The sequence below is a fragment of the Phyllopteryx taeniolatus genome, chromosome 18 (assembly GCF_024500385.1).
Source record: "Phyllopteryx taeniolatus isolate TA_2022b chromosome 18, UOR_Ptae_1.2, whole genome shotgun sequence".
Classification (NCBI taxonomy): Eukaryota; Metazoa; Chordata; class Actinopteri; order Syngnathiformes; family Syngnathidae; genus Phyllopteryx; species Phyllopteryx taeniolatus.
The window spans coordinates 18,516,181-18,535,271 of NC_084519.1; the positions used below are offsets into that span (position 1 = coordinate 18,516,181).

General features: G+C 47.1%; 1 protein-coding gene across 12 annotated transcripts in view; it reads right to left on the reverse strand.

Annotated features, from left to right (window-relative positions):
• Positions 1-1,005: 1,005 nt before the first annotated feature.
• LOC133468617 (steroid hormone receptor ERR2-like) overlaps positions 1,006-19,091 on the reverse strand; it is a 105,346-nt gene continuing 87,260 nt past the window's right edge. For 10 of the 12 annotated variants that reach the window (XM_061754723.1, XM_061754722.1, XM_061754742.1 and 7 more), the window contains 5 exons: positions 17,653-17,769; positions 12,602-12,712; positions 11,935-12,096; positions 6,974-7,243; positions 1,006-2,422 (listed from right to left, as the gene is read on the reverse strand). In XM_061754723.1, the coding sequence (XP_061610707.1) occupies positions 2,178-2,422; positions 6,974-7,243; positions 11,935-12,096; positions 12,602-12,712; positions 17,653-17,769 (905 nt within the window). In that variant the 3' untranslated portion in view covers positions 1,006-2,177. Of the gene's footprint in view, positions 2,423-6,973; positions 7,244-11,934; positions 12,097-12,601; positions 12,713-17,652; positions 17,770-19,091 lie in introns of those variants that run through there. The other 2 variants (XM_061754725.1, XM_061754724.1) reach the window with 1 other exon arrangement.

Here is a 19,091-nt window from a genome sequence, read left to right on the forward strand (position 1 = left end):
CCTGGGATTGGCTGGCAACGTGTCCGGGGTGCAACCCGCTTATTTCGCCCCAGTCAGCCGTAACCACGCCAAGGAAAATGGATGGAATATTTTATGTTGTTGTTGTTGTTGTCAAATCGGGTTTAGAATATGATAGTCATCATTTAATTTTGCCATTGAAATCCAATCTCCAAAGTGTCTTTTCCACACGCCACGTTAGCGCGAGACTTGATTCCGCTAATAAACGTGGCGAAGCGACCCCTCGTGCCAGATTAACACTTTCCCAGTTGACATACGCAAATAAAAAAGCGTATGTCTTAAAAAAACACTTCTTGTTCTACATCCAATTAATTTTAATTGTCGCCTGCGCTGAAATCCTCAATAGAAACGGCGCAATTAAAGTCGGCTCGGGCTCCGCCTCGGGGACAGCGGGCCGACGTTTTATTTCGTTTGGCGCCAATGTTTTTTTTTTGTCTAAACCTCGGCAAAGGCAATTTCACGGAGCTTTTCTCTAATAGTTCCGTAAGTGACCCATCAGCGGGGCCACCTGCGCTGGACTTGGCAACACGGACGACGTGCTTCTACATTACAGCGACATGACTCGAGCCATTCGGAGGCTGCTTCAAACCAAAATGGCAGACTTCCTGTCTCTTTTCAAGACCTTTTGGGGGGTCTACTCATGATACACCATCCATCCATCCATCCATTTTGCGAGCCGCTAATCCTCACGCGGGTCGCGGGAGCGCCGGAGCCTATCCCAGCTATCATCGGGCGGGAGGCGGGGTACATACACCCTGAACTGGTTGCCAGCCAATCGCAGGGAACACATAAACAAACAACCATTTGCACTCACATTCACACCTACGGCCAATTTAGGGTCTTCAATGAACCTCGCATGTTTTTGGGATGTGGGAGGAAAGCGGAGTTCCCGGAGAAAAGCCACCCGGGCGGGGCCCGGGATTCGAAGCCCGCTCCTCAGAACTGATGGGCTACACCGACTGATGAACAACATTTGATATGACATCATAACACTAGAAGCGTGTTTATTGCAGAACTATCAGGTCACATTAACAGGGTGTCAGTAGATTGGATAGAAAACAAAATATTGTGAGGCTGCATTTGAACCCCCGAGAATCGCACGTTTGCGGGGTTTATGGGCAGAGGGTCTCACTTGATACATTATTGCACATTCGACCGGGGCGCCGGCCCACCGCTCGCGAGCACCGACCCTGACCACAAGCCACCGCGAGGTAAATACTGAAAACGTGTGTGACATACAGCGCAGCACCTTTTTCCTCAAAATCCGACTCAACACTCCACAATGACATGATCCCCCCCCCCCTCCCCAAATGGATTAAACATCAAAATCTAAGACACTGTCTCACTTACTCGCTCGCTCATTTTTTTTTTTTGAGAGGTTTGTGTCAAGTTATCAAAACAGGTATTATATATACTTGACAATAAAAAATATGAATTTTGTTCATTTATACTTACAGTAAGTGCATCTCAGTGTGTACTTGTTGACTTTTAAGGAGAATCAGTACTTCTACCGAATTTGTATCTGCACTGCTTCAGTTGAATGATCATTTTTTGCTGCCTCTGTCATGACGGCGCGTTGTGAGCGGAATTTTGAAGCGGGAGAATTTTGGAAATTCCATTTCAGAACAAGGCTAAAAAAAAAGCGAAGCGCCGTGAATACTTTCCGGATGAATCTGTCACACAAATCTCCTCCCCAGTGCAATTTCCACCCACTGCACAACAAGTATGATACAGTATGTCCACTATTGCTGTGATTAGGAAAATAGAAAAGCAAAGAAACAATAATAAACGTGGCTACGGAGCCGGTGAGGACATTTCGAATGAAGATTTCTGGTGGAGGAAAGTCCAAGAAGAAAATCCACAGAAGCTTCGGCCGATGCCGCGTAGCGCAGCGGGCCTGCGATGAAAACGAGACCTCGCTGGCCTCATTTCTGTACATCTTTATATACATGATCATATTCATAAGAATCCCGCGTCAGTCATGTTGATATTCACTAGTCTTAACATCTTTTCAAGCATCTTGTGTTGGCACAATATATTCACACACACACGCATATATATATATATATATATATATATATATATATATGTATATATATACGGGCAATGCGCTGTCCCGTCAGCTGTCCGTCGACGGCGTAGGCCCCGCCCACCCGCTGTCAAGCCTTGGCCTCGAGCATCTCCAGGAAGAGTTTGTGCATGGGCACCTTGCCCTGCATCTTGACGCTGTAGAAGTGCTGCACCGCCTTGGTGGCGGTCTGCCGCAGGAGGGGCAGCGTCATGAGCAGCTTGCCCGCCCGCCGAGGGTCCTCCGGGTGCTGGCAGCCCTCAAAGTCCTGAAGGGCCTCGTGGAGGGAATCCTGGAGCCTCTGGACCGCCTCGATGTTCTCGATGTGCATGGAGTCTGCGGAGCCGGACGAGACACAGACACCGGCGTCACGCCTCGGAAATTGTCCCGAGTTTTCGAGCGGAGCGCCACGTTGCGCCGCGCGGCACGGAACCGACTCATTGCCTGGCGGCTTTCAAAGCGGAGTTGCTCATATTGCCTGCGGCCGCTCGAATGCCGATATAAGCGCGGAACCGAGCAAATGTCATAAGCAGCATAACATCGGGTTGCTCGGTTTCACCCAAAACACCGCTTTCCGACCAAAAGCAGTGACTTTGACGCCAATATGTTTTGCTTTTGTGACACCTCAAAGGATGAAACAACAAAAACCAGCGTGGGAAAGGGGCTTTGATGGCAAAGTGCTATTTTATTGACAAATGTACAACTGGGAAATCCGCGCTGAGCGACGTCCGCAGTCACCGCACGGTTGGAGGTGAACGTCAGTCCCTTTTTTACATGCCATCCGTCATTCACCCCACGACGTGCGCCATCTTTTCTCACCATCGTGACACCCACTCGTGCGGTGCCTCATCTTGCCCGCCTTCTTACGTGTTGGCACTTCTCTCCCACGTCATCCACGTGACGCCTAATTTTCATCTTCGATTCAAAAGCTGTCCGCATCGACGTCGTCGTAGCGGTGAAGAAATCGGAATTTCACAGACCCGTCCTCTAGCAGTTGAAGAACACACTTGACAAATATCAACGTCCGCGGCAGTGACCGGGTTCAACGCATCTGATGCTACGCTAGCATGCTATGCGCGCCGTACATTTGTCAACTCGAGCCGCCACCTTTGCAAAGATTGCAATTTGGAAGATTTGTATCCTTTTCTCCTTGTTAGCGGCCAACGACGCCGACTTCAATAAATGCCTTTGCGTGGATGGGCTGCTCCCGAGGGAGGGCAGGACTGCTGCCCGCATAAATATACAGCAAGACAAGCAATAAGATGCGTTTCTACTGCTAATATGGAGCACATCGCTTCCCTGGTGTTTGCTAATGAATTCAGCAGCATTATTAGGATGAGGTTCGGCTGACCGATGGCCTCCGCTTCCATAAGGACGACCAGTTGGCCCCTTTGTGTTCTGTCGAGCCACTAAAATACAACCAGTCGAGGAAGGGAAAAACAATTCTTACTCCGATGTGCATGTTGCGCAATACAGTTTGAAGTGCACATCTTTCTTTTTATTTTTTTTTTTTAACCGTGGTTAGCTTATTTTTACTTGAGAAATGTCGCCCTCCCGGCACGCCTTTGCCCTTAAATGTACACTTTTACGCATTTTTATGCAAGAACACTCACATGTCGATAAAGGTTGGCTGTTGGCCACAGTTTACCCGGGAGCGGACAATTTCCATAGCGCGCGGGAACGTGAATTCGCTGCTACACATTTCTAGCGTTTCAGATTTACAGTGGTTGCCTTCAGATTAACTATATATATATGCCTGTGAGTATTGTTCCATTCTCTGTCTACATGTGTTGCCGCATCATTAGTATTCAAATATCGGTGGCTTAAAACGTTATGACGCTGCAACATGGATGCTATTAATTAGCCCCGTCTGTGCCGATTTGCATTGTTTGTTAGCATTCAGCGCAACAGACTTTAAGGCAAAGTTACAAGTGTGCTTGTTTTCAATGCACATGTAATTGTCTGTGTTGTTTAGTTTCACGGTCGGTAAACTTCAAAAGAGCCTGAAGCTTCGTTTTGAACAATGGCTCCCTTATCGAAGTCACTGACGGTGTTGCGGTCCACTCGCCAGACTTTGGTGCGGGCAGCGTGGGTTCGGTTCCCACTCAGTGACGGTGCGAACGGTTGTCCGTGTCTATAGTTGCCCCGCGACTGACTGGCGACCAGTTCGGGGTGTAGTGCGCGGGGATAGGCTCCGGCGCCCCGCGACCCTGACTGACCCCTCGATAAGCGGCGTTGAAAATGGATGGATGGATGTTGAGAGTTGAGTTCACTGCCTCCACACAAGCCTCGTTGTACTGTAGCTCAAACTTGCTCTTAAGTCAAAACAAACCCAAAAACTAAAAATAAATGGACCGAATTGACCAGCTGGCATCTCGTGAAAAGTCGGTTCAAGGCAGCGCTACATGAAATAATAGGAATTTATTTTTTTTGTAACTTTTCACAACGTCCGACTGGTTTTTACTCTTAAAACATTAGCTGTCGCGTTGAAGACAGAATTGGCAAATCGACGCTAAAGGCTAACGTTGCTATGGAAGAAAGTACGCGAGGTAGGACAAAAAACAAACGAAGCAACAAGAAGGAACGCACAAGGCTAATTATGTTCCGAACCGACTGATTGAGTCTCTTTTACCGGTCGCCTTCTGTGTAAATTGCGTTTCTATCTTGGGAAATTAACTAGGCTATGCGGACCGCACATGTGTCGCCGCGCGCGCTTCATCGGAACCTTCGTGTTAATCCTCATCCGATCCCCGTTTGCCGGCGCGTGTGTGCCCGACGCAAAGCTAACTTTGAAGAAACAATTTCCGTGTAGTCCGTCAGCGGCCGGCCGTCGATACCTTGCTAATTACAAAATCAATGGCCGTGAATTTCCACAGCTGTCGCGCTTACGGCGGCCGCGTTCAAACGAGCCGACGCTGCCCCTGCCCCTGCGAGCCTCGCTCCTGAAGCCCGGCTTCCTCTCTCACGCTTGTCTCGTTCCCGCTGGTTCTCATCGGTTCCGACTGGCTCCCACTCCCACATGCGGGACCGTGTTGTCAGCTACTACAAAAATGGAGAATCCGCCATTTTCCGAGCGTCAAGTGGACAAAGACGTAAAACAGGTTGGCGGACTTCCCGTGTATGACGCGATCTCTAGCGTAACGACTGCACAGGTTGATGACGTGATTGTTTGAAGCTGAACTTGCTAACATTTCGTGTTCTTTATGGCGGGTGCCTTCAGACAAAAGTTACACATCAACTGTACAACATCTATTTGGACAAATATGATATATGAAACCTAAACACGAAGACATCTTGTGTAACACTTAAAGATCCGCCGGTTGTTCAGTCCCGGTCTCCTGCTGTAGGGCGGAGCCAGAAGGAAGCGCAAGTTGGTTGCGCATATACCCGATTACAAAATGGATCCAATGCTAAAATGCTAACTGTTGCTATGCTAATGTCGGAACGAGCAGATGGATTAGGGTTTTTCCGTCTTGCCCTGTTTGAGGTACTATTAGAGATGGGGGTAGATGCAACGCTAACATGCTAATATTATCTTGTCCTGTATTTAGGTACCAAAATAAAAGTGCTAACAGTCGCTATGCTAACATTCAGCAAGATAGCAACCTCAGGAGAAAAAGCGCGGAGGCCGATTGTCATCACGCCACTAAAACGCTGCGGGCTCAGCACTTTTGAGCGCTTTTCAGAAAAGACGGCCGCGGCGTCACAATCGATGGGCCGCCGTGCCCAGTGAAGAGCCGCGCGTCAATACGCGCGCGTGGCGGCGGCGTCTGGCCATTCTGCTCCACTTAACGCATTTTATTGACAGCCCCTGTTTTCCCAATGAAATTGGGAAATCTATCCGGGTGGGCCGCTGTGACAGCGGCTGATGCGGAGACCGAGGGAATGACACGCGCGCGCTCACGGATAGCGAGTGTTCAATTCAAGCCAGCCCCCTTTTCCCTCTCGACCTTTTTGTCCCGTCTTATCTCTCTGACCTTCAGCATGGCGACACGAGAGACACGTTGAGTTGGAATCAGACGGCAACTTGCTTTCGATTTGACGAGAGCGATCGCTCACATAGAGCACGAAAAAGGTGATCGGTTGCGGTATGTAACTTTATGGTTACATTATTGTCTCATGATTGACACGTCCATTCCATTTTGCAGTTGTACCTAATGAAATGGCCTAAATGCAAAATTCACCAAGGCAGAATTATGAACACCACGGATCAATTTTACGTTGAACTAAATTTTGGACTGTCGAATGGCAATGGAAAAATTATATAGAGTAAATATTTACAAATGAAAAACAACTACTCATGCCACAACAGAATGCATCAAATACAATTGACATTATTTTATCCAAATTTTCTGATTTCATTTCGTTCCACGTCCAAAATGACTCAATGCATCAAAAGTCCCCAAAACACTCATTGATGTCTTTATGTCTTTCTTTGGCTTATTGTTATCCTTTTTTTGCGTCAAAATGTTATCTGCTCATCCGATGGTTGGCCCAACACGAGTCCTTCAATACAACAGAAAGCATGTCGTGCTCGGCTGCATCCTCGATTATTTTGTTCTTTTACTGTCAGTGTATCCCCGCTTATTGAAGAATGTTTTGGGTTTAAAAAGAAAAGAAAATGTTTTTCATCAATCATCCCCGGATTTTGGCTGCTCGCGGTCTTGGCCAGCTCAATAGCGGGGTCCACTGTATATGAAAAATAGATTTCATTACATCATTGATTCATTCAATTATTTATGAATCAATGAGGATCAGTTATTTTTATTATTCAAATAAACCAGCTACGAATAAGCTTGCCCATCTTTCCATGAAAAAAAAATCAAGCAACCAATGATTCATTTGAAATGAGGACATGCTTCTCTTCATTTTGTTTCGTCAACTGACCCGAGTTGGCGAGCGCGATGGCCTTGAGCGTGACGAACTCCTCCTTGTCCACGCGCAGCTTCTTGAAGCGCCGCACCAGGGGCAGGATGGCCACGTGCAGGTCCAGCAGGCCCGAGCTCCTGGCCTGCTCCTCGTCCAGCGCGTAGTCCTCGGCGTAGACCAGCTCGTCCTCGCAGGCCAGCGAGCGGAACACGACGCTCAGCACCAGGATCTCCATCCAGGCGCTCTGCAGGAGGCTCATCTGGTCGGCCAGCGACAGCGTGGAGAAGCCTGCGCCAAGAAGGCCGAGGAGAAGAAAAACGGGGTTCCGGTGACGCTTGAAAATACATCAACATTCCCCGAGCGAGCTCGTACGGCGGAGCGGGTCATAGGGAACGCCCATCGTGAAAATATCATTGTAGTGAAAGAAAGGGAAAAAAAAGATGTGTTTAAACCCCCTCAAATTCTTCAATAAGCAGCGATAAAAAAACACCACTAAGTGTTTCCACCCCCGAAAAAGACAACAAAAGTGCCAATAGGTGAACGCCCGCGTGCCAAACTGCAAATATCCACTCGATATGAAATCAATTGCGCATTGAAATGAATTCCGCTGGAAATAACACACAGTGATCACCCGAAAACGATGTTTTTGGGGCTGGCGCAGATTCACGCCATTTCGACGGGGAACATTTACTTGACAAATCCTGTGCGCTACGAACTTGCTCACCGGTGTCGGCCGGTCAATAGAGGGCGCCGGGGCGCCGCCACCGGTGACTGTCGCCGCGTTACTTTCCTCAAAGACAAAAACATTTTGATGAAAAGATTGAGAAGATGAAAATATTTTTAGATGAGCAGGATAAAGAGCAGATCTATTTAATGATGAGCAAAGTTGTTGGGTTCGTCTGGTATTTCCGCTCCAATCTTTACCCGCCGACTCGTGCGCAATGGTGGGCCGCAACATTCCAGCTGCCCGACGACACATCCTGGCGCACAGCGCTTTGGCCATTCAACGGCCAACTCGGTGCGTCAAATTATACTTACGGTCTTCATTTGAATTCCTGAACATTCCAAAAATGTTTGAGTGGTTGAGTTTGAGTCTAAAAAGGTCAAGCTTAGTGAAAAAGGGTCCGCTTTAAAGCGTACACGCGTCTAACCATAATCCCACTAACGTTACTGCCGTGCGAGCTCGTTTTCTAATCAATCCGCGGAGAACGTGAGAGGCGCCTTGTCGTCGAGACGGCCCGAGCGCGATCTCGGGGACGAGCCATCGAGTCAGCGGAAAAAGCACCTGAAGCGCCACAATAGCCTTCACTCCCGTATGGTGAACAGCAAGCCGATTGGATGGCTGATTGTGGCTTAAATCGGAGGGCCACCGCTACGCTTCAAGCAAATAGACCGACGTTCCGCGCTTGTGTGTGTATGGGGGGCGGCTGTCATTGATTAGCAGATTGTAATCAGTCCACCAAATGCGAAAGGACCATCGATCCCGGCCTCACATGTGACAAACAGACAGCTGATGGAGGACATCCGCGACACGATTAGCTGAGTGGCGGGGGGGCGGGCCGGGGCTCGGCTGTACCGGCGGGTGCATCGCCAAGTCAACGCTGGAGCTTTTGTGGCGAAACACAAGGCTTACCGAGTATTTAGGGCAATCGCACGCGATCGATGCGCGTGACCCCGACTGACAAGAAAAAAAAAGGCAAAGACTTCAAAAAGTGGGAAAGCCTCAAAACTGCACGGAGCCTCCATATTTACAGAGCAGATTGAAAATACGACTACTTTTCTTGACATCAAATATAGTTCATAAAATATGATAAATCCACATTTTTTGGATGAAAAGTAAGACACATGACGATACATGCTTTTCAATAGAAATGGACAATGTTTTAAATCAGCAATTCCCCACCGAAAGACTTCTTTTGTTTATGTCAAATGTATTTTTTTTTGTTAACAATTTCCTGAAAGTGTTAAAAAAAGCACAAAAAAAAGCGCTCCTCCTCCTTCTGTATTGCCAACGTGGCCTCTGTTTAACCCTCGTTTGTCATCTTTGATTTTGCACACGCCGTATTTCCTTCCACTCCGTTGACCGAAGCGATAGAAAGCCCCCCCACCGCGTCTGCTGCCCCCCTCCCCCCCACCCCGACCCGACCCGACTCGGAGGTGCGTCGCCCCGAGGTGGGCGAGTGAAGTGTTGCGGAGAAGCGCGCCATGATGGAATATCAATATTTCAGCCAACTGATTTCATGCTAATTTGACCAAACATGACACACTATGGAGCCCACCACGCGCTCGCCACACTTAACCTATTTTCATGTTTTTCTGCTTTGTCTCATTTTGCAGGTTATACTTTGGAAGTATTTTGTCTATAGAAAATAGCATCACAGTGATTTGAAAAAATACAGATGGTTTTGACGTTTAAACTCAATATCAACATGACTTTTTCCCGTAAATAAAACATTTAATAAAAAGAAAATGTGTTCTTTGGATATAATTTACAAGTGTAACATTTATTTTTTTTTTTTAGAAATCTGCAAAAAGTATTAAAAATGATTTACAAAATATTTACAAAAGGACGTATTATTATTGTTATAAATAATATTATTGAAGCTATGTGTCCAAATATTCTTTTTTCATTATTTCTACGTAATTCTGACTGTATTGTTACCTGCATTTCTCAAAGAAGCGATGCATTCGTAAGGGACATGCCAGCGTAGTAACACTCCCTCGCCAAATGTTCAAATGTTCAAATGTTCAAATGTTCATCCGTCCTTTTGCGCGCAACAATCCAAACGGGACGAGTAATTGAACGTCTATCGGGCACAATCGAGTCACTCGCCGCCGCTCGGCGAGGCGAGTCCGAAACAGACAGCGGTTCGCTCTCTATTCATTTGCTATCATTACGGGCCTCCTAAGAGCCCTAATGGGCCTAATAAAAAGACAGCGGCAATAATGAGACGAGAGGGCCCGGGAGTGCGCCGGCCGCGGAAGGGGAGGCGGAGTCGGGGAAACCGCGAAGACTGAAAGATACAAGAGAGACGAACACAAAGGGGAATCATTGCAATATTGATATTTTTGTCCTGCAAATGTGCGAACGCGGATGTTGCGATCACCGAAGGACTTTTCCATTAGCGCGGCCGTCCGCGACCAGCTGATCGTAAGGCGCCGTTTGCGACGCTTAAACTGCGGGGACCGCTTTTGTCTTTCTCGCTTCTCGCCGACCACGCGTGGACGCCAGAACCGCCCCGAGTCGTTAAGGTGAAGATGTAGAACCCGATCAATATGCGGCACCGGATGTTCCGCATAGCCGTCATCGAAGGAAAGACTGAAGAATGACAACAATGTAGTACTCAAATATGGAGAAACTGTTTTGAACCATTTCAGTTTTCCAGATATTGGGGGGCGGGGGGGGGGGGGGGGGGGGGTGGCTAATACGGTGCCCACGAGTGCCCCCTCCCCCACTTTATAAGAACTTGAGGACATTTATTCGCAGCAGCAGTTAGCCGGCGCAATTGTGACGTGCCGTTAGCTAGCGAGCTATGCCTACACCCTGAAAATGGGGTTAGGATATTCCGCTGGTGTGATTGCTTTAGAGCGCCTCATTGTCAGCTTTGAGGGCGCGCACGTAAGCAAGAGAAAGATGGAACAGCGAGGAGCGGGCAGATAATAAATAAAGTCCAACTTGATAGCCAGCGTGGGGACGAGGGCTTCGAGCTGGCGTGGTCCCTTTAGAGCCGCCCTTGATTGGATCAATGAGCGCCATCTGCACATTTTTTGTTTAACTGCAAAGCGTCTGTCTCAACCGACGAAGCCGCTCCTTTGCATAACGCCGTCTTATTTAACAAGTCGCCGACGTTTCGCCAAATCCTCCCGCTGCCGCCGCTCCCGAATAAATCAATTTCGCCGCCGTGTAGTCTGCTTCAATAAGAAAGAGGATTGCTTTCCTTAAGTCTGCCGTAGGAATGGAATACACTGAAGCAGACGGCCCCCCCACCCTCGCCAACCAAAAGGCTTCAGCTGCTCTGTATTGATTAGACTTAGAATATGGGACTGGCTATTCCCTGAGGTGAACATTAGTAGCAGATAATAATGATCCTCACACTCTGTGTGCGTGCGTCTGTGAATGACCACACAATTCTCACACTTTGTCATTGCATCTATAAAAAGGAAACCTTTCGAAAGGGTTTATCCAGGGTTTGTACATTTGTTATTAAACAATATAGTGACAATTTAAGACTTGACAAACCGCTTTCAGGCATTAAAATAGCAAACGTGAGCGCTTGCCTGCCAAATAGTGAGCCCACTGTGGACATTTATATTCGGCAACTGGAATCCAACCGCTTACTGCCAGCGACGTATATGTTCGTCAAGTACGTTTTTCATCGGGTCGCCGTGGAAGAGGGTCTCGCTCAACTTGTGTGCGAGATGCAGTTTTGTAAGCCACTGCAATGACCAACAGATCCCTATAGAGGATGCCCTTTCATCACTTTGAATTGGAGCTCAGCACAGCTTTTGAGTCGAAGATCAAGATGAGGTGGTGAATCTCGGTTTTGCTCATCGATGTTGGATGTTAGTAAAGTTTAGGCACCTCACACTTGAACAGAGTTTGTGTATGTATGGTATAAACAGAGTATACAGTAGTTGTTGCAGTAGGTAGTAGAATATACAGTATATTAAGCCCTATATATAAATATATTGTGTTTATGTATTAGTTCCAATTAGTTTGTCAACACTTTTAAGACCTAATAAATTGATATATGCCATGAGAGAAGACTTCAAGTGTGCCCATTTTCTTGCCAAATATTGAGTACATATGTTTACAACAAGGGTACTTTTTTTGTGTTTATAAATTGCCGAACAGCGATCATACATAAAAGCAAGTAAAGTGTGACCTCTCTCTCACTTGGCAAAATAGTGAGCCCACAAGAGAACGCCAATACTGTGGTACCAAAACGGGTACCATTGAAGCAGGTTGTTTGCGGTACCTGGGATATGTTTGGCCCAGCCGATGATGACCACGAGCTCGCGGTCGGCCAGGTCGCACAGCGTGGTCAAGGCCTTGATGTCGCCGTCGGGCACGCTGGGGTCGGGCATGGCGTAGATCTTCTCGGGCTCCACCAGCAACAGATGCGACACGATTTTGGTCACTGAGGACGGTGCGGACGGGCCACAAAGAGGGCGGATGCAAAAGAAACAGAATTATAGCTTCCCCCCGCTATATCATAGTTTATCCTTCGGTTTATACTGTCAATAACATCTAACATCTATGCTCATTTGCATTAGCCTGTCTATGGTGTTTTACCTTATACTGTGTGTTAGCATTAAGCTAGTGGATTTTTGTTATATTAAGTTTTGTTGAACATATTGAACACATTTAAATATAACATTTCTAATTCATCTTTGTTTTATACTGTAAGTGAGGTTTGCAGTAAACTTTACCCGGGAGTGACAAATTAACAGCTCGAGAAGGAGAAAGAATGGAGTGCAAACGAGAGATTTTAAATGCCTTTAACGTGTGTGGGAGGGCTAACTATAAAAGTATTTTATATGGTCTCTCTTTATGGCAGATTTTGACCAATCTGGAAACTATCCTTTCCAATTAACGGGGGTTGACCATAAAATAAAATAGAATCAAAGCAAAAGACAACTTACAAGGCTTCTTAGCCGGCGGCGGAATGTTGAGACCGAGGTAGCCGCCGTTTTCCACGTCCATCCTCCGTTTGTACTTCTGACGGCCCCCTCTCACCCGGTCCAAGCGTACGCCTGCAAAGGAACGAGAAAGCTTTGAAACGTCCTGGAACAAGTCTGGAAATTAAAAGAAGTACAAAAAACATTTATTTCACTACCTTATTATTTTGGATTTCATTTGAATTGTCACGTCACAAGAATAAATTGTGGCGAATGTTTTGTCTTACGCCTTTTTAAAAAACACGTATATCTTCAAGTGCAAAAAAATCTTTTCACTTTTGTACTTCATTGTCTGCACTTTGACTTTTAATCAAGTACAGCATTTGAATCCGGTCTTTTCGAGCGACGACTTTGGCGCCCTCCGATTCTGTCGGAAGTTGTTTGAGCATGCACGCGGTGGCGGTGTTGCGGGAGCAAACAGACTTTAAACACGGTCAAGTGGAATTTAGTCGTGCGATATTTCCCAGCAACTCGTCTCAATTCCTTTTCGATTCCCCCGGAACACAAAAGGAAGGCGATTAGGATGCTCTTTCAATTTCCTGACACCGACTATCCACTAACCTAATTACGCGGCGTGCCCGCGGGGGAGAGCCTCGTTCCCAGCAAACACACTGACATCATTTTATGCCTGGCAGATTGAAGCTAAATCCAGACCCGCCCTCTCCGCACCGTCTCGCGCCGACCCTCCTAAAACGCCGTAGCAATCGTACGCCTTCAAGCAATCAATAAGGCTGGCAAATATACTTCTTGCTCTTTCAAACCTACATGGATTTAATTAAGAAGCCAGGCAGCGCAGGCGTTGACGTGTAAAATGTGTAAAAAACGGACCTCCGATCAAACAACATGTTGACGCCACGCCGGCTTGCGTTGAAGAGTATAGTGTCTGCCGTTGCCGTGGTAATCGAGACCCCCCCCCCCCGCCAAACTAACGATACATTTTGATCCCCCAAATGGTCTGTTAGCATTTAGCATGTTAGCTTGTGTACGCAGAAAAAGTGCTAATGCGAGTGTTTACAGAGTTGTGTAACGTGCGCATACAAACAGTCAGACAGTAAAATGATCAGACGTTTATGTTGTTTTAGCATTTAGCCTGTTAGCCTCTGGCCAAAATGATCATATAACATATATGTATAAACATATTTTCACTTAGCCTTGAGCATGTTTGAATCTTAAGCCAAAATGTTGAGCTTGATCTTAATACACATTCTGTTGGCATTGAGCATGTTGGCCTGTGTTGTCGGCAAAAAGAATGCAAATGTGAGTGTGCAGAGTTGAGTGCATTGCGTGTACAAACGGTCACAAGCTGAAACCTTTATGGCAAAACGTCTTACGTTAGTGTCGCGAATTTTAGCCTCTTTAGCCAAAATAGTCAAGCAAGTTTGATTTTAGAATGTTTTGTTGACACATAGCTTCTTAGCACGTTTAGCCTACAGAATCAGAAAATGTTTACTTCAGAACATGTTCTGTTAGCATTTAGCATGTTAGCCTGATTAGGCAGAATAATGTTACTTTTTTTGAAGATGATGTTAGCCTTTAGCATGTCAGCCTCTTCACCCAAAATAAGAGGACAGTGTTGAATTCCAGCCATGTTAGCCTTTTGAGGCCAAATAATCAACGTAGTAATTTCAAGACATGCTATGTTAGCCTCCGCAGTGGACAATGCCCGATTAAGTGATGAGGAAATTCTTTTTTTCTCTGACATTTGCACTTTTCCTTTGAACCGGGCACCTGATCATCTCCTCTGACATGTGATACGGAACTTAACTGAGAACCGGGAGCACAACTAGACAGCTGGATGAAGCCCCCTTCCCCACCCCCATCGGTGTCAGAACGGTTCAGCCCAAAGACGAGCAGCCAAAATATGGACGCAGGAGGGGCTGAAGGAACATGTACGAGTGCAACGGGTTGCTCATAGCTTAGCACGAAGCTATTGCGTGCGTGTGTGCTTGCGCATGTGGAAATAGAATGAGGCATGTTCACATCGGGCCCTCTGACCCCGGCTTCCCGTTCACGTTCGATCTCGCCGTTGAGCGGCGCAGCCTTCGAGCACACTCTGTCCTCACTCACCACTTGGTTTTACTTTTTACTTAGTAACAATTTAGCATTTCTTCCTCAATGTTTTTCAGTAACGTATTGATGATGATAATATTTTTAAATAATAAACAAAGATGATTTTGTTATTCTTTGAATATCTAAGATGTATTGTTCTCGAAACATGCCTGAAGATGAATGAAGTAAATGCAAAAAAGTCTCACAATAGTGAGTTTCCACACTACTGAATAATATCTATATATTGTGTATCAATATGTACACACACGCGCGCACACGCATGCACACACAAAACATTTCACAATGTTGTAATGTACCTTAGACAAAAAAAGCAATGTTCCATTAAAAAAAAAACATAAAATAAGAACAACTAGAATTTTCCTTAAAAGAAGAAGAAAAAAGGGGAACCCCCACGATGCACGCAGTGATAAAAAGGCTAAATTAAACTCACAAAAAATAATAACTTGCAGTCCCTTTATAGTTACCGTTTGAATAGTATTTCGGTCAGCCGAAGACACGTAGTCTCGCCGGCGTGTCCCGGGTCGTCCCCGGGGTCTCCTCCCGGTGGGACGTGCCCGGAACACCTCACCGGTGAGGCGTCCGGGAGGCATCCGAATCGGATCCCCCGGCCACCTCATCTGGCTCCTCTCGATGCGGAGGAGCAGCGAGTCTACTCTGAGATCCTCCCGGATGACCGAGCTTCTCGCCCTTTCTTTAAGGGAGAGCCCGGACACCCTGCGGAGGAAACTCCTTTCGGCCGCTCGTATCCGGGATCTCGTTCTTTGGGTCACGACCCACAGCTCGTGACCAAAGGTGAGGGTAGGAACGTAGATCCACCGGTAAATCGAGAGCTTCGCCTTTCGGCTCAGCTCCTTCTTTACCACAACGGATCGATACAAAGTCCGCATCACTGCAGGCGCCGAACCGATCCGCCTGTCCATCTCCCGTTCCATTCTTCCCTCACTCGTGAACAAGACCCCAAGATACTTGAAGTCCTCCACTTGGGGCAGGATCTCATCCCCGACCCGGAGAGGGCACGCCACACTTTTCCAACTGAGGAACACGGTCTCAGATTTGGAGGTGCCGATTCTCATCCCAGCCGCTTCACACTCTGCTGCGAACCGCTCCAGTGAGAGTTGGAGATCACGGCTCGATGAAGCCAACAGAAGCACATCATCTGCAAAAAGCAGAGATGCAATACTGAGGCCACCAAAGCGGACCCCCTCTACGCCTCGGCTGCGCCTTGAGATTCTGGCCGTAAAAGTTACGAACAGAATCGGTGACAAAGGGCAGCCTCGGCGGAGTCCAACACTCAAAATCGTGAAAAAGCAAAACATTCTCCCGATTCTTGAACGCTGTGGGCGTGTCCGCGGAAGGCACTGAAACCACGCCCTGTTCAACTGTCAACCAAATGCATCTACTGCGACCCGGAAAAAAATCGATCCAGAGGAAGACAATAAGCCTAAAGACTAAATGGTACTAAAAGGAATTCCACAAAATCTAAAAATAACACGACTAATAACAGACTAACACGAAAAAAGACAAGCTAACATAAATAAATAATTCAAATAAAAATATCAACAAGCGACACAAAATAAGACCAAAAATAACAAAAAACTACATGACAAGACAGCACGTGGCTGACTGCATACATTGTGCCAGTGACTTTTTCTACGGGCTTTCGCTCGCTCCTTTTATTGGCCTTGCTTCACGTTGACTGGGCGTCCACCTCGGTGCACAAATGGTTAACACTAAACAACCTCCCAAATCTACTCCTAATCTAGGCGCACCCCGATAAACACGACAAAGGGTTTTTTGAAATCAGAATGAGGGATGGGCAAAATGGGATTTTTCTTTGCAGTTCATCGTTCGCACGTCGGCTCGCATCTGGAAAAAGTCTGTCGGCTCGTATCTCAAGCCACTGATGTATTTTGTACTTCTTCGCTTCCGCCACCGCTAACGTCTTACGAGACACGGGCCCCCGATTCGAGTCGACTCGATATTTGGCTGCAAGCGGGTTTGATTCCTATTTGTCTGTGTGGAACGCATTCCCGATTGGGTTAGATGACGATAATTGATTGTAAAAATGCAAAAACGGGCCCGGGTTCTCCCTCCGACTCCCGAAGGTCTCGCGGTGGAGGAGAACCGACACGAGCAGGAAGTGAGGTCGGATGTGCGGAAAGCATTTAGCGGATCGATACGGCAGCCGGGAGATGGAATGGGACACAGCCAGACAGCGGTGGGGGGGGGGGGGGGGGGTGCACACACACAACAGAGAGAGAGCGGAGGAGGGGGGTAGGACGTCCCGGGGGAACGGCCTGCCGGCGAGTAGCGTCATACGTCATCCAGCTCAGCTTTTTGCGCAGCAGAGGGAAGGAAGATGAGGATGAAGATGATGATGATGATGATGATGATGATGTCACCGGGACTCTGGACAAGACCGTCTCGATAAAGTACAAAAGTGCAAAGGCAAAAGGTTTTGTTGCCGCCCAGGAAGAACTCACCAGAATTTCCTTCCCCTTGCCAACCGAACGGAAACGGGAGAGTTTGGCCAACACATACGTCATGTGACGTAAACGTCCTTTCATCGTCCATGAAGCAGGAAGTAGCCCGCTAACCAACATCGGGACTGACTAATTGACTTGGAAAAAACTTTTTAGCATCGAGCCCGGAATGCAAAATGGGACTGTCTACTGTCTTGTGTCCTCCACGAACCAGGAAGTCATCCACTAGCTAACAAGAACAAACAATACATCACTGATGATTTTGTGACTTGTTTTCTCCTTTTCCCGTTGTGTGTCACGATGCCAACACGGCCCCATCTCCACACCGAACCGCCGCGTCCCATCTGTGGTTTCCATCATTCCAGACAACCAACATGTCGCCACTGCTAAAGTTGTCATCTCAAATGCGATTACAAAGTGCAAAGAGCTTACATTTCAATGAGAAATAAAGACGGCGCTCACCTTCTTTCAACATGCCCACTTTGAGACACTTCATGAAGCGACAGGCTTGGCACGACTTGCGTCTCCGTTTGGTGATCTCGCACTCGTTGGTGGCCGGGCAGCTGTACTCGATGTTGCCTGCGAAAGGAAAGAAGAAGCGATGAAGTCAGCCCTGGTCGATTCGCGATCCTCCGGCCGCAAACGCACCTACGAGCCCATTTTTCAAACAAAACAATCTGCTGCATTTTGAGTGCTTCGACCTGATTGGCGTGTCTGCAATTAGGCATTCACCTGATTGGCTGTCGGTGCTTACATCATAAGATACTTTTGTGTGTTTGGTGTTTTGTGTGAGAAAACTGTGAGGCTGACGTTGTGCTTCAAGTGGTTCAAATCTGAGGCAATGTTTTGCTCCTGGAGTGTAAGATTTTGAGAAATGTGTAATACTTTGGATTTTAGTGTTCATGCAGTCCAAAAAACAAACAAACAATAACAGGCAAATATTATTTATTCTCTGAAAAACGACTTATGTCATGTTGCTGCTTACTGAGTGACTGACTTCCAGTAGTTGTGAAAGTCTTCTTTGTTTTGTGTCTGCATGACTGTAGCAGACTGCCCCCCGGTGGCAAAACAACCACGCAGACCAGAAGGAGTTGCAGCGAATTATGTCACGCCATTTAATGACGTTATTACAACTCTCTGTTTTTATAAAGTCCAATATTATAGATTGGTATTTTCCTTATGAAAACACAAATCAATTTGCGGGGAGGCTGGAACGGATGAACGGCATTCGCCTTCCTTTCAACTCGGATCTCAACCCTACTGTATAAAACATGGAACTTGTAAGCTTTATTGTAAGCACACAAAAATATGTCATATGAAATATATACATTTCCCCATTTAAGGTCATATCGATGTTTCGTCCGCTAGCAAGGTTGACGGTACCTTGGCGTTCTTCGGCCTCCGCAGTGTGTCAAGTATTTGAAACGATATCTCAGACATTCATCTGTTTGGAAAGGGGAGGTCACATTGCCTCAAACGTTGGACGGTTATAAAAGAAAACATTTTAGCCCGCGCGTGTGCGCAGGCGCCTCTCAAAGCGCTCGCTGCCGGTAGCCTGTTAGCTAATCATGTGTGGCGTGCGCCTTTCTTTCCGCAGAGGACGTTCGCAGCACTCTAACCTCTCTTATTTCCCCCTGTAAATTTGGATATATTATTATTATTATTATTATCCATGCGCTCGTCCCCACTCAGGCCGGACCTCTCCTTGTCCCCCTTTAGCGAGGCCGGGACCCCCCCTGCTCAGCCAATCCCTGATTAGCATTCCATTAAAGTGCCGTTTCCTTTCAGTGAGTGACCATCTTTATTTAGAGGACGCCTCATCGTCCCCCGTCTCTCTGACAACACCGCAGTGGTCCTAATTGGACCCCCGTCCCTTCCCTAAGAGACGTCCCCCGCCCCCC